This window comes from Ursus americanus, chromosome 34 (assembly GCF_024610735.1).
Source record: "Ursus americanus isolate L20-20 chromosome 34, mUrsAme1.1.p, whole genome shotgun sequence".
Classification (NCBI taxonomy): Eukaryota; Metazoa; Chordata; class Mammalia; order Carnivora; family Ursidae; genus Ursus; species Ursus americanus.
Window position 1 is genome coordinate 18,135,928 of NC_142160.1, and position 16,801 is coordinate 18,152,728.

The 16,801-nt window shown below is 41.2% G+C and overlaps 1 protein-coding gene across 1 annotated transcript in view; it reads right to left on the reverse strand.

Moving 5' to 3' along the window:
• Window positions 1–16,801, reverse strand: part of GNAQ (G protein subunit alpha q) — a 299,677-nt gene that overhangs the window by 86,478 nt on the left and 196,398 nt on the right. The window contains exon 3 of the mRNA XM_045781065.2: window positions 8,647–8,801. Within this exon, the coding sequence (XP_045637021.1) occupies window positions 8,647–8,801 (155 nt within the window). The remainder of the gene's footprint in view (window positions 1–8,646; window positions 8,802–16,801) is intronic.

A 16,801-nucleotide genomic window follows, 5' to 3' on the forward strand; every position in this document is an offset into this window, starting at 1 on the left:
ATAGCACAGATGAATCAATTAAGAAATAATTAAGTGCCAAATTGTGAGCTGCTAACTATGAATGCAATAAGAAAAGAGAGATGATTATGAACTCTAGTCACTAGAGAATAGTGTGGAGAAGTGGGGGATGAGTTACGCCGTGCAGATGAAATGGGATCTGAATAGGCAGAAAGGAAGAGAGAAGATGGAAAGAAATTAGGAAAGACACCGAATTTATTTACTTTCTTATTACTCATTCATTCATCCAATTACATTCTCTGAAAGTCTACGCTGAGCGCTAGGCACCGTGCAGACACCGAGTGGGAACCATAAAATAAGGGAAAAAAGATGTGAGTCCTGTCCTCCAGGAGCTTGTACTTCGGCGATGGAAACGAACGTGCTATAAAAAACTACACTATAACGCAGACATGATGCGGGTCATCAGAGAGGCTCCAGTAATTATAGCCAAGAGTGAGCCATGAGCAAAAGGCTGCTGATTAAAGCAGGTGTCTCAATGTCATGTCCCCTGAACTTGGGTATTGGTTCTGTAGGATCAGACCTTTCATTCTGACAAGGATGATCAAGACTGAGGAGCTTCTAAACTACCTGAACTAATTATAGATCAAAATTCAGTTCATTACTTCAAATCAAGATGCCATACTGATAATGAAGAAACACATCAGGGTCAGCCCATCAGAGTCAAAAGACTGCTTGGCAGGCAGGGAGTCGAAAGAGAGGAACCCAAATGACCCTAAGGATTATATGTGGATAGCAAGGTTCCTGGGCTCACTTGTGACTGGAGGTAGGGTTGTCTTCTGGTCACGTACAAGTTCTGTTAGGCCCCTTACAAAATCCTCTCAGTCCTACTCTTGGCTCCATTGATGGTTCAACCCTATTACACTCTCCTTTACCAGCTGCATCACGCACTACAATGGGGCAAAAGGCAGGACGTGTAAGACACGATCCTTGCTCTCAGAGCCAACTCAAGCCAATGAGCACTTCTGGTCATCCATACCACCTTTAGTGCTAGACATACATTGTTTGCATGGCATTTACAGGTACTGCCATAGAATGTGAGATTGAGTTCTCCGGTGCTTATTTCCTATCAAACATTTTTGAGCAAAGCAATACTCACGGAGTCCTGCTGAAGGCATACCGCCATCCATTCTCTGAGTACTCTGAACTTCGGCTTTGGGTAACTCAGAGCACTGGGGTCCTGAGGTAAGTTCTATCCAAATGCAAGTGGAAGCAGAATACCAGTTGCCTTTAAACATTCAGGCTTCTTCTATATGAGCGATTTGCCCTTTTTGGTGGTGGTGGGTGGGAGAATCAAGCAGTAAATATTCTAGGCTTTGTAGGCCACTCAGTCTCTGTTGCAACTATTCAACTCTGCCACTGGGTGCGAAATCAGCCACAGGCAATACATAAACAAGTAAGCATGGCTGTGTTCCAATAAAACTTTATTTATAAAAACAGGCAGCAGGCAGAATTGGACCTGTGGGTTTGCCAATCCCTGTTCCATAGTAACAACACCCCTGGTCTTGACTGGGGACAATGCCATCCTGGGTAGACCAACCTACGGAAGTCACAGGTGCTCTGCCAAAATGTGAGCTGGCAGCAAACTGACAACGTGAAGGGTGTCACCCACAGGCACTATGCCCTTCAGGCAGCCTGACTGAATGGCAGACAGGTGCCCATTCCCCACAACCTCCCAGTAATGAAGGTTCGAGTGTTAAAGCGCATCTAAGTCCTATCTTAGCATCTCTAAAGCGCCAAGCATCCTGAAAAAGGATTAATAAAAACCTGCATCTTAGGATCATCGGAGTTCACTGTGGAAGACAAATACAGGGTTTTTTGTTTGTTTTGTTTGTTTTATTCTTGCAAAAGGTTATTAGGAGATACGGCTCATTAGATAACAGAACAGAACAAAAATAGAAGTGAATATGTCACTCAAGAGAAAAAAATGACACTCTACCGTCGCTCTTTAAAAAGACAAACACATTCAAGATCAATGCCCTCTTCCAAGCCGAAGACGGCATTTTTTGTAATTGAACCATGTAGAGAATAATCTTTGTTCATTCCATTTTCAGGTAAATTTCGGGGTGCCAGACTTTCACTTGACTGCATAGGATGATGGTTTCTTCAATAAAGACAGTCTACTGTAATAGATCACAGGATTTCAGTGTTTAAAAGAGAATTTAGAGATTATAGATCTGAGGCAAGTGAGATTTACTCAGTGAAAGGCCCAGAGGTGATGAGTGACAGAGGGGATTCCATCAAAGCCTAGACCCTGACTCAAAGTGCTCTCTTGACAAGACAACGGTCTTGTCTGCCTCCAAAAGTCTGCAGTAGGCTTACACTTCCCTTTTTATCATCAGATAAAGAGTAAAGTCAGGACGGTTGTGAGAGTCAGAGGAAACACTAGACATCCAATATTTGGCTCAACAAGCAGGGAACTTTTAGCAAGGTACCTCTTCAAGAAGAATTCGGCCCTAGATCAGGTGGATAGGCTAAATCTACCTCTGAAATTCCTTTTGCATTTCAAATTCAACATTCAAATTCCTTTAATGGAATTTTAATTCCTTAATTCCTTTAATTCCTTTTAATTTAAATTAAATTAATTTAATTTTTAATTAAATTTAATTTAAATTAAAAATTCAAGCATGAGGTTAAAAGTAAACTCCAATGTTGACTCAGGCCCCAAAGCCAACTTATATATGTATTTTGGATTTATGGGCCATGGAACATATGGAAATTTCAAGAAGGTGTCTGATCTGAACTCCTTGGAGGGAATATCAGGCAAGTGAGATTAGGGATTATTCGGTCTCTTAAGGTGAACACAGATAGAGCAGTCTTTGCCAAAAGCCTGCAGTGTGAGGACTTTTCTCACTATGTGCCGGTGTGATTGAGATTTGTGTTCTCTGGCTAATGTTGGAGAGCTTTTGGTACTGTAGGCAGTGAACTCATCTGACCTGATGTTTCAGCGTATTAAAGCAGGTGGTGGACCCCAGAGGGGGAAAAAAAAAAGGAAACCTACAGCCATCTGTTCATTGTGCTCTTTACCTAAAGAGATTCAGAGCCCTCAAGCTTTTTATCAATAACAAAAAAGTTAATAAAGGAATCTATAAGATTCTCCAGCATCTTAGTGTGCTTTTTATTCTTTCAATACATAAAATTGGAAGAATATACCAAATTAAAGCCAAATGCAAACCTATCCCAAACTGCTTCTCCATCGCCTGGACTTCTCCCATCTCCTTGTTTCTGTGTTGCCTGTCCTGTGAGCCATCTGATTTTTTATTATGATCAGTGAGTTGGCTAATCAAAGCAGAAAAAGGGAAGCACAAGTGATTTTGTTGTATCCTTCTTACTGGCTCTAGTTTGACTCCAGCAAAATGTTAACGGATAGAGTATGGGGGAAACGGTTGAGACTGTAGGTTAAATAAAGAAATAATAATTCTGAATTATCTGTGACTTAGAACATCTTCCATGGTGTATGAAGAATTTACGTGTTTAGTTAAACAGGGCAGACTTTCTGGATGAAAATCAAAACCCCGCTGGGTTTGTTTTCGAGTAATTCTATATAATTTTCCCTCTTGCCCTTATACACAGGGGAAGGACCTATAGGCAACATTTATAAAGATTAATGAATAATTTGCATCTTTCCTGGTAAGTGATTTATCTGGTCATTGATATTTATCTGTTCGTCTACTATCTATTTATTTAACTATGGTCAATTTTCTATCTATGTCTCACCCATCCATCCATCCTCTATGAAGCTGTATTTCACAGTGCTGAAAAGTTTGGGCTCTAGAGACAGAAATCTGATTTCAACCCCTACTCCTATCACTTACTAACTGTTTGACTTTAAACAAGTTACTCAACCTCTCTGAGAACTGGCTTCCTCTACTGTTTCACGGGGATGAGACGAACCATCTACCACTTTAGGTAGGTTTAAGGATTAAATGAAATAATGCATGTAGATGAGTTAAGCATAGAATCTAACACAAACACGTGTTCAGCAAACAGGAGCTACAACGGTAACAGAACTTACCAGAAACCAGACCTTCAAAAACAGCAGGAAAAAAACAACAACAACAAAAAAAACAAAACCAAAAACACACCTTGAATGCTTTCGGCTCTGAAACATCACAGTTCATCTAGAATGACACCTACACCGTGGTCACTGAAATCATGGAAACTACCCATCCATTATTTCAGGGAACAATCACTCATGAAGGTCAAACATAAGCAGTCCCTGTCAGGCTTTGAGGAGAGAGACACTTTAGTAAAGACTTTCAGAGGCTAGACCTCTGAACATGGTCTCGAAGGATGAAGAGAAGCTCAGCAGATAGAAAAGAAGAAGAGAGACGTGCTTGGCCTCTGCTCTCAGCGTTCCTGGCAAGTGGCTGGCACTGATTCTTGCCACCAGCAGCGTCCTGGAGAGAACAGTGATGATGTAGCAAGCTCCAAGCAGAGGTGCATGACAGGCCCCACTTCTCACCCCGCTAGAGATGACCTACGTATGTGTCCCCTGAATCTCAACTGAACAACCACGAGTAGAGACAGGACCCAGAGAAGCTGGTCCGGAGTTTGGAAAGAGTTCTGTAAGGTGATGACCGTGTAAGAAATCAGGTCCAGAATATCAATGAAGTATTATTGAGTTTAATTATAAAGATAGGACAACACAGAAGACCTACAGGAAGTAAAGGAGGGAGACAAAATGTTAAAGGTACACTAGTGGGACGCACACAAAAATGTCAGGAAAGAGGTAACAACTATTCTGAATACAGAGAAAAGAATGACTTTGAGTTATGTGTATTTCAGTTGCTCTGTGAAAATGGTGCTCAAGATGTGGGGCCCACATCCTCCTCGGTGCTCTTTCTGCAGTCCCCAGAGTGGCTGCTGGGGCGACACGAGACAGAGACACACACATGGAGCACAGCAGCAGGGGGGTGAATCCAACACGCCACAGGTCCTATCCTTGTGCTGGGAGGGTTTTCCTAGCTAAGGAAAAGGAAAAGTGTCCTGGACTAACTGGGGAAGAATAAGGTGTCTCTAATACTCAGTGGGGTTAAAGGCAGGCCAGCCAGGGTGCTGGGCAGTGGGCTATAAAGAGTGCTAAAACATATCAGGAAGAAACCAGAAACATGGGGCCAGCTAACTCAGGTTTCTACATACAACTCCTTACATAACTGGTAGCAATGTATTGGTTCTACTGCCCCCCTGAAGCAAACAGTCTTCTAGAAAAAAAACAAAGGGGGCGAACCCCAAACAAAATACAAAACACCTCCCTATGTCTCATGCAACTAAAGTGACCAAATGTTCCTGCTTAGCCAGGATTCCCAGCTTATACCTTTTATTTCAGCCTCATTATTAATAGCAACCCCTTCCTTCTCAAAATATCCTGGTTCGAATGATAAATTCTATGGTCACCATCTATTTCGTCTACACAACAAGTTACTGTAACAAAAAGGTTGAAACATATGCCTTTTAGCAGAAAATTTATTAAAGGGTAATCAAATAGCACCAGCTGAGGAAAAAACCTTCTATTTCACTGAAGAATACCAATGTGGACCGACTGATAAAAGTAGAGAAATCACTCTTTTGTAAACCCTAAGGGAATTATTAAATCACACAAGACATCAAATACAAGTAAAACCATTAAGTGAAGAGTTGATGGGGAACCAGAGATCACCCAGTGACAAAGTAACACCATGCAGATTGCTTTTGGTGGCAGGAGGAAAAATAAAACTTCATCATGGAGGGCGTCAGTGCCCCAATACTGTGGTGAGCCTTACCTTCACCAATGATGAGCAAACAACATCAATTCAAGTGAGTTCTCCTCACATTTAACTTGAATCTAATTGAGTCTTTAAATATAATTTCCAGTTTATAGTAAATTCAGGAGACAAAGAAGCAAGTTTATTCATACTATATAAAGCCGCAATCAGGCTAATCTCTTCAACAGGCCAATGAAATGCAAACAGGACTCTACTCGATTACAAGAGCCTAAGGGATGTAAAAACCAGAGGAGGGGAGGAAACCAAAGCAATGTGCAGTCTTAAAACCAACCAACTCTAAAGGACGTTTTGGAAGAATTTGGGACATGTGAACGTGTATGAGTATAATGATAAAAAGGACTGATGATTAATTTTAGATGTAACATGGTATTATTTATTATGAAGAGAAACATCCTATTTCTTTTTTCAAGAGTGGACACTGAAATGTGGGTATATAAGAATATGTAATAATTTACTTTCTTACTTCTGCACACAAATATGGTTAAAAAAGAGTTAGGTGTATGTGCATACACATAAACCCAATACATATAGTTCAGAAAATCAACTTCTTCATATCCCCATTTGGGGAAAGTGAAACTGTTTAAAGAATAATCATTTGAAGGGGTTTAGATGAGACTCTCCCAGCTGCCCCCACATCTCAGTCTGGCTCCAGCATCAGGGATGTGCCCAAAGGCATGGTTCTATGATAGACACAGCCTATACAACAGAATTCTAAGATGGCGGCTTTCCCAGAATCACAGTGCTAACAGGGGTCTGAACAAATGGTCTTGAAGAGCTCTTTCCCTAAAGTAGCAGACATTGCAATGTCCTATTTTTATACTAACTCATGGGCACCTGTCTAGAAACCCACAAATCTCAACTGAGGAATGTCACCAGACATGGGGAGAGCCTTGTCTCAAGAACACAGCAAAACAGCTCATACAGGTGTCCTTGGGGCAAACAGGAACCTCTCCCAAGGCCATCCTCACAGCAGGAGGCAAAATCATTTCCTAAGGGGGAACCCTGACCCTGGTAAGCATGTAATTATTAGACACTGGTGCTCTGAGTCCCCAATAGCAAGACCTATCTATAGGGAGAAAAATCACAGGTGACAGGTAAAGAACAGAATAGGTGAGGAAGGGGAAGAGACAGGATTTATGATAGAAGTTGAAAGAGAGAGGTTAGATATGATGAGAGATTGGAGGATTTATTAGTAAATATAATGTGATAATGGAGAATTTACTGCTTAGTAAGGGTGAGGACAGGCATCCCAGTAGTACAGTGAGAAGTGCAAAGGAGGAACAGGAGAACCCCAGAGAAGGACAGATGAGGGTGGAGGGGGAAGCAAGCAGATAGGAGGAGACATACTGAGCAGGAACAGGGAACAAGAGATAAAACACAACAGCACCATGGGGAGATAGACGAAATCTGAAATGGCAAAGCAAACATAAGGACAGAGGGGGCAGGAAGTAAGAGAAAGACAGCTGGTCAAAGGTTGAGGGGGCAGAATTTGGAAGAGACAAGAGCTGACTGCATCTCTCATGTCTGCACTCACAGAAACTTATACAGTAGGGGCTCCAGAGGGAAGGACGGGGGCTGAAGGCAGGCAGGCAGGCAGAGAGCAGAAGAGAAGGAATGGAAGGGCAGGTGTGGAAGAAGGAAAGAGAAGGTCAGGAATGAGGAAAGTGTACCTTCCACAGGCATACCAGCGGACTCATACTAGTTAAAATATGACAGGCACAGTAATCATGAGCCTTCTACGGCACATTCCAGAATTATGGAATTCAAATTTCCCATAGGAATGCAAGAACTGTTTTGACCAGGCAACATTTCTGTGGCTACCCTGCATCATAACTTGTCTCACACCAATGCCTAGAGCGAGAGTAAGGACGTGATCTACTTTATTGAGAAAACAGAACTGAAAAGCTCTTGGATCTTCCAGGCACTATGAGTGATGCCAGTCAGCCTAGGGGGTTCCTTATTTTCCCCACGGCCCTGCTCTCATCCAGCGGGTCACCGCATCATACAGACTGGCCTGAGGCTGCTGCTAAGTTTCCACCCATTCTTCTCTCCACCCAAAACCAACACAAGAGGCAAATGCTGGGCTAACGTAATTAATGTAGACAGAAATCTGGCTAAATACTACAAAAAGTCCATTTTTCAGGCGCCTGATTATCTGGATTGCTGGCTGCATTGATTACATTAATCCAATGATTGCCAGATCTTCACTTTCTTTCTGTTAGGGGAGATTTAATCTAGAGAACTAACAAATCTCTCTAGGATGCAAATCTCTCCCAGGACACATGATTTTGATTGACAGCTCACAGAATAATTTTGGAATGCATGCAAAATTAGACTCACACGCAATTTTCATGCAAAGGCAAACCTATCCATCAACATAACAGTGGCTCCCAGAAAGCAGTCAAGGTTCTGTGTCTGGAAACTGGAAACTGGAATTTGGGAAGTCTGATGTGTTTTAGAAGCCATAATCAAGCGTATTTGTTTGGAAGTTTTAATGTGTGTGGGTGCTCTCCAGCACATGACAAAAAGATCAGAAAACTGTATGAAAAATTATTATTACAGGATTTCAAATCACAATGGAGTATGTGCTTGAGAATTGCTGGTTTGCAGTTTGGTGGAAGAGATGGGCTGGTAATTTCAGATTCCTCGAGTCTTTGGTCTGTTTTTTTTTTTTACGGAGAACAGTAAAAGAAATACTCTCCCTGCCTCAGGATGCCAGTCCCTCAGAATATAGTCTACATGTATGAGGCTGGCATGAGTTTAATAGCTATACTGCTTCCTAGCTGGAGTGTGAGGCAGACAGTTATCAGTGCAGAGCAGATGAAACGAGAGAAAGATTCAAAGGGCCTCCTGGATGAATACTCACTATTTGGTAGAGTCAGACAACTGATACTCTCGTCGTCTATCGTAGCATTCCTGGATTCCAGGATCATTCCATAAACTCTTTATTGCATCTACGTATGGATTCTCAAAAGCAGACACCTTCTCCACGTCAACTTCTCGAACTAACTGTGCATGAGCCTGTTAAAAACAAAAACAGCAGTTTTAAAACTCTCTCTCCTTTCTGTCATTGAAAACTGCCTGATTCACATGTTATACTGCGCACCACTGAGTTCGTCCTTCATATGCTTTTTTCAAACTGGTTTATCAAAAAGTCTTGCTGCTGCTGGTTTTTTTTTTTTTTTCTCCTTAGAGAGAATCCTGTCCCAAATCTTTCCCTGTACAGTAAACCTTGAGGCTACCGAAAGTTGGTTAGAGGAAGACAGTGTTCAGTTCCAGCAGAACAGTGAGGATGTCATGCTACACATATGATCATTTCTGGTGATTATCAGAATCCTAAACCAAACTAGTAAGAGAAAAAGGACAGGAATAATTATTCCCTCTATGTTTACAGTTTATTATAATCAAATACATAATATACCCAGCCCTTGAGTGTTTACGGCTTAGCAGAAACTTAATCAGACTCCTCAACTAATTGGATTTAGTTTCTATCATTCCTTTTCAGGAGAGGGTATAAAACCCCTAGAAGAACAATATTATGATGTGAAACACAGTAACAATTCCCCCCTCCATTTCAATACACCCTGACTTCCAAGTATTTATTTCATATCTGCCTTATCGACATTATCAGATTGAGAATTTCATTAGAATTTTTTAATGAGGAAAAAGGACTTTGTTATTTTCATCACACAACATTTAGCAGGAAATAGGTAAGGAGATTAAAAAAATTTTTTCAACAAGATTAAAATCAAAATGTTGTATGGTCAACCCCTGAAATTAACCAAATTGTACCACTGCCTAAAATCCCAGTCAAAATAGGTTTCATGGATGTAATAAATTACATCCATCTATAACCTATGACTACATATAGTACATTAATATAGTTACATTAATATACATATGTGAATTATACATACACATAAATATGCAAATAAATACAACTACCTTGGAAATCGGAGGTAAGTAGCTCATTATCTATCTATCTATCTATCTATATACACACTCTTACATGCAGAACTACAAATTTTCAAACTAGGTTAGTGGATGGCTATCACGATCACATGATGACCTAATTATTCATTTCAAAGTGTTTTACGCAGATGGAATTTTAAGAAACTTAAATTTTAAAATAAGTTTAATCCATGTTAGACCCTGTCTCGTTCCCAAACTTCACCTTCCTTCTCTTCCAAGTGGGAAGGGCCCCATATCATTTAGACTAATCTTGACTTAAATAAGGTTTTAAGAAGCCCAACATGATGAGACTGAAGAAATCACCTTTCTTGTTAGTTCTGTTCTGACCTTGCAGATCTAGGAAGTGAGAAATTCTAGCTATGCTCTGGACCCCTATCTTGGAAAAGGGATCTCTGTAATTGCTTTCTGTACCTAATCCCTGCCCAGGCAAACTGTCTTGTCATCTCAGTAGCAAACTCGCCAGCCTGGAGTTCTGTTTGAGTCCCACTGCAGGTGAGCCTACCTTAGTCAATGGTCCTGCCTAGCAGGTATATGTCTCATACCTCTGCAGGTATACCTAATGTTAAGTTTCAACCCCTGCTTTTCTTCCCTTGCTCACTGGGATAGGAGAACGATCACATCCTTGGCATAATCCTAAATTAGAGTCCCTATGGCTACGTCTTTATTACAGGGTTGTCTAGAAGATTCTGTGGATCTTGGGAAGCAGGTGGGTACAGAAGCAGGGATCTACAGTATGCTTTCCTGCTGGATATACTCTAAAGACAAGGTTTTGAATCTGACTCTACTTCTTCTTATAACCCTGGGTAAATTGCTTACTCTTTCCAAATATTATTTCTGGTGAGGAATATACTTCTCACCTGCCTCAGGTTGCTTTGTATCGTGTTACAGTACTATAGCTCGATGATTCTCAAAAGGTAGCATTACACGGGAATTTGAGAGAAATGTAAATCCTCTGATCCTCAAACCTTGTGCATCAGAAACTCTGGAAGCAAGGCTCAGCAATCTGTTTTAAGATTTGATGCAAGCAGAAGTTTGAGAACCAATGCAAACTACAAAGCACACAGATGCTAGTTGTTCTGATCATAATTAATTGCCTCGCGGGCCAAGAATTACGGGAAGCTAAAGAGAAGAGGCTCACACAGGCAACAATCATTCCAAAGCAGATGTCCTAAGGGCCAGAAAGCCACAGAAACGACTAACATGGGCTGGATACAGGCAATAGGGAGTACTGGGGACTGTGGCACGCTGACAAATATATTCCCTAATTAAAGACCACAGCTGTTGCTTAGCTCCAACCAATCGTTGCCATCGGCAAGGTAGGTCCATTGTTGCCAGATCTTCCAATTTTTCAAGGAAGCCAAAACAACCCTAGGTTTTTCTGTGAATGATCCCTAATTTTAGATCTTGGCAACCCTATAAAAGATAAATAAGACATATCTGTGCCTGAGCTAGATCAGAGGCCATTCATGTGCAACACACGTTCTAAAGAATTCTTTTCCATTTGCTTTCCTGATAAGCTTGACCAACACCACTATCCTGCACAACCTGGAATACAGTAGCTGGCTGCTGGCGAGCACATGCTAAGGAGTAGATAATTTTCAGTACTTTTCCACAATAATATTTAGACCAATGATTATACGATCCACAGGAAGAAATGGTTGGGACCTCACTCTGAATAGGGTAAGAGCGACAGGGTAACACAGCTTAGTATAGGTAATATTTCTACAATGCATTTGCTACTTACTACCCTGGGCCAGTCATCTCATTTGGAAGGAGTCCTGTTTCTGTGTCTAGAGAAGTTGGTTTCTGCCAGAGAAAAAGCTTCAACAGACCAGACACTTTTCACTATTATGATTAAATGCCTACTGGACCCCAATGAAATGCTAGGTAATACAGCAGTTAGAGAACTAGACAGCGTTCCTGCAGGGGGTGGGGGAAACAGTTCATACAGATGGCAACCAAACAAAGCACAGGATTATGTACTCCAGGAGTAGGAACAGGAGGGAATATTTCCATTTCCATCCTTAATTTCAGTTGACTGTAAGGGCATTTAAATAAAGACAACGTTCTCAAGAGGGTATAGTTGTAACTTTCCACCAAGAGCCTGATGCTGTAAAGTGAGACTACCTTCTATTGCCAGAAAACTCCTGTAATTTCCTCTCCTGGTCTCTCTCTGCTTGCTTTTACAACGGGAACGCCTTCCCTCTTCCTTTCTGTACCTCCTTACCTCCTTTGCTCCAGAGCGGTATCATATGCCACCTCTCACAGGAAGTTATTCCTAATAATTCCCCTCCAAAAAAAAGTTATCTTTGCATCCTTTGCACCATGGAACTTCTATATTTTGCTTATGTTATAGTTACATCTTGATTTATTCCCCTTCTAGACTATACAGTGAGGAAGGGGCCGTAGCTTACAGACTCTAATTTCTTTAGGGGTCCATATAACAAACACTTGCCTAATTTAACTGCACTTAAAAAGTACACAGAAGCACAATGGTCCTACAAGTCAAAGTCAGTTTCTCAAGGAAATCTTCCACCCATTACTGCTCTCATATAACTACACAATCCTTAGCAGCACTTATCGGAGCAAGTGGTACACATCTACGTGCGTGATACCTGTTAGTGTCTTCCTCCACATTCACAGTACAAGTTCCAAGACAGGCTCAACACTGCTTGCGGGTTAGCAGAGTGCCTGACACTTGGGAGAGGCTCAATAAATATTTTCGGATGAAGGATGCAAGGAAGGAAGAGTAGAAATTGTTCTAACCTTGCAACCAGGACATCTAACTTCTAGTCCTGGCTTTACCCATGACACTAACTGGCCATGATTTTTACTTAGGAGAAAGCACATTACTTTTTTGGAACTTCATTTTCCTTGTCTATAAGATGATGCGATTAGACCCAATCACTTAAGGACTTCTCTAGCCATAAGCAGGATGATTGTAAACAGAGTAAATGCATCTACAATGCATAGAGCACCAAGGAGCGTGTCATACCATTTACTGAAACAAGAACTATTTCCAACCAGCGCCTGACAAAACAGGCAGATATCAGTAAATCTGTACATGAGTAATGCTACATGGGGACTGAACAAGTAGAATTCGGTACAGACACAGGAGATCAAACAGTGTGTCAAGAGAAGGATTCAGCTGGCAGGTGGAGGTGAAGATGCATGATGCTTCTAGAGAGGAGGAGTAGGTGAACCAAGGCTTGGTGGACAAAATAAACATGGCACTTTCTGTTAACTGTGGAAAAACCAGTCCAGTGAGGAAGTTTCATGCTGACTCTTAATTCAAATTAACCTCCATAGGGAAAGCGGCAATACTGGTCTCAGCTATGAACCCTAACTCAGAAGAAGGCAACAGCCACCATCTTGGAAAGAACATCGCTCTCAGAAAAACACAGGTCATCGCTTGGCTTTCACCCAGGGCAGAACTTCTAAGTCACTTATACTGCCTCTCAGGCTTCATTGTTTAATTCCATCCTTGCTGTTTTGGAAAATGACATCCAAATATAATCAACTGTAATTTGCATTTATGTAAGAACGTTCTCTTAAGTTCCGTAAGTTATTTAAAAGTATGACACCATTTTACAAAATACACTTAGAATTTTAAAATTGCCTCTATAAATGTCCCCAATGAAAAGTAAATCCTCTCAATTTTTTTGTAAAAAGTATTCTGTATGTGGAAAGAATATACTTTTATATGTGAGAGTAGGAACTTTGTTTTCTCCATTTGTCCAAATGTCCAATGTGAATAATAGTGAAAATCACAAGTAATTATGCAAAATTAAGTAATTAGTAATGAAAAAAGCCTAACTCTGAAGAAAAGGAAAGAATTCATTTTTTTTAAAGATTTTATTTATTTACCTGACAGAGAGAGAGAGCAAGAGCACAAAGCAGGGGGAACAGCAGAGGGAGAAGCAGGCTCCCCAGTGAGTAGGGAACCAATCCGGGCCTTGATCCTAGGACCCTTGGATTATGACCTGAGTTACATAAGGTAGACGCTTATCCGACTGAGCCACCCAGGCGCCCCAAGAATTCATTTCTGATAATATAAATAACAATTACAGCTGACTGTTTTGAACACTGTACATAGAAAAGCAAAACAGGTATGAGTTGATTAAATAAACAGAATGTAAAGCACAGTTCTATTTCATTTTAAGTCACAGCTGAACACACTGCATGGAAATACTTAATGATGAATGCTCACTTTCAGAATTCTTAGCAAGCTGGAGGCAAGCCTTAGAGGAACACTGTGAAGACCAAGCAGCTACTCTTAGGAACTCTGGCAGAATTTGAGCGAAAGACCACATGGAAACCACAAGATGTGCCAATGTGGTAATGCCTTGTTTTCACGATCCGGTGGCCGTAAAATTCAGGTAAATCTTGGATGTGTTGATATTTCCATGGTCACTTCAGCAAATGGGGAGGAACTGAGTCCCCACCATGGTGGGTCTTACCCTGCCCACAAAAGGCCAAGCCTTTTGATGAAATAAAAAGGATCTTATAATCACTTTGGAAGGATTTTTAAAAACTCATTAACAGCTTGGGGTGGCTTTGGCTGGAATGTCACACCTATTCTGGTTCCTATAATCCCGAAGGAGAAAACCAAATGGTGACTTCCACATTTGTGGGAGCTCTCAGACACAAACATTCAGCAGCTCATTAGGGGCTGCTCTGTTTGAAAGGGCGCCCAAGACACACAGAGGCCCTCTGAATTGAAGAGTCTCAACCACTGTGGGAGTCTGTTTTAATTCTGAACCAAGGCTCACATCTTCTCATTCTTGTTTTTCCTTGGTGCTTTTTCCATTTTCACATTTGACTCTTAAAAAAACAAAACAACAAAACAAACAAAACCACTGCAAACTCCCAAATAAACTGGGGGGAGAGGGGATCCGAAGCTTTCTGTTTTATTTCCTTCTCAAGTACAGAGTAAAATAAGGGACTCTGGGATGGGATTGCTGTGTTGTAAGCCCACCTTCACCCAGCAGGAACAAAGGGGACCTCGGGCAAGCTACTTAACATTTCTAAACCTCTAGTTCCCAATGTGTCAACTGAGGGTAGAAATAGCACTGACCTTAGGGGGTTAAAGGACAGAATGCACAGAAAACTCAAAGGCAGAGCCTAACACCTAATGCTACCAGTTACTGAAAAAGCAAAAGAAAATTGTAAAATTGCCTCTATAAATGTCCCCAAAGAAAAGTAAATCCTCTCAATTTTCAATTTCAAAAAAACAGCACAGAGATCATAAACCGTGGTGCACCTACCTACCAGCTTCTGCGACACTGGGCAAGTCACCCAAGCCTTAATTTGCTCACATGTGAAATAACATTCTGCAGGTCACACCGGATATTGGATCTCTGAGTCCTCAAACTGGCAACACCCCTCAGCATAAAATTTCCTACAGAAAACGTGGATGGGGACTGTCATTTCTTAGACCACTTCGCCTTCTCTGACTTCATCCCAGCTTCAGCAGCTGACCCTCATTAAGGTGCATTAGACACAGGGCGACAGTTGTTGATACATCTTTTTATGACCATTACTGCATAAATGACAAAGAGCAGCAGTGTCACGCTGAGCTCCTGCCGGCTGACTTCACGTGGCAAAGTGACTCACTCCCACGGAAGAGCCTCTCCATACTTAGGATTCAACTCATGGCTCAGCAAAATTACAAATTACTACACGACGCAGGCTTTTGAAGGCCCTGTAGAAGATTATAAATCCTGTGTGTGGAATCCTTCAGAGCTAGGAATCTACAGATTCTCCTTTGCTAAAGTGCCCATGTCCCTCTTCACCCCGGTATCGTATGGAGACCACTGAACCTTCACTGGGGAATCCAGAGAACCAGAGGCGGAGGAGGGAAAATGAGAATGACAGCTTCAGAACAAGCCAGGCTTCGTTCTTCACTCTCACACACCAGCCCTGTGTCTTTAGGCAGGTCACTCACACCTCCTGAATCTCAACCACCCCACCTGGGAGATGGGGAAAGAGTTCACTGAAGGACTGGTAAGAAAAGTAAAATGCCCGAAACGAGCATTATAATCACTGTGAAATACTGCAGCCTCTCCAAATTACCATTAACAAATACTAATTATTTCAACAAATATTTACCTGTCATGTGTCAGGCAATGCACTTGACACCAATAAAGCAGAGAATTTATGTGAAATAAAATGTTCTAAATAACAAAATACTACATAAGTTTATTAACTCTCACATATTACTGCTTTGCTTTCATTAAGACTATACAAACTGATTTATTATCCCATTATTAAACTTGTTCTTCTATCATTAGATTTTTATTTTAAGTCTTTATTATGGTGTTCACCAAGGCAATACAAGACTATGAGGCATACTGCCTTTCCCAAAACACATTTGCTGGAAATATATTTCTCTCTCTGGTTTTGTTTCACTACTGGCTATATCTGCTTATTCTAAAATACAGTGAATTCCTTCTTGGTGGAGGAAATCTCCTTAATTATTTTTTTTTAAGATTTTATTTATTTTTTTGACAGAGAGAATACAAGCAGGGGGAGAAGCAGACAGAGGGAGAGGGAGAAACAGGCTCCCCTTGGGATCGTGACCTGAGCCAAAGGCAGACGCTTAACCAACTGAGGCACTCAGGCTCCCCTTTAATTGTTTAAAATATTCTTTTTCTTGGGTCGCCTGGATGGCATAGTCAGTTGAGTATCTGACTCTTGGTTTTGACTCAGGTCATGATCTCAGGGTTTGCGATCAAACCTTGAGTCAGGCTCCGTGCCCAAGGGGGGTCTGCTTGAGATTCTCTCTCCTTCTCCCTCTGCCCCTACTGCTCATGCTCTCTCTCTCTCAGGTCAATATACAGTTTTTTTTTTTTTTTAATTAAAATAAAAAAAATATTCTTTTTCTTTTAAAGGACTCAATCTCTTTCTTGACTCTATCACCAAAAATTCCATGTAAATATTCTTGTGTTTAGTTCTCTGCTTATCATTTTCCTTTTTCGTGTCTGTCTGCCATGTCATGATTAATCAGTATCAATGACACTGTAGGCCGGATGCTTGATGCAGCATGA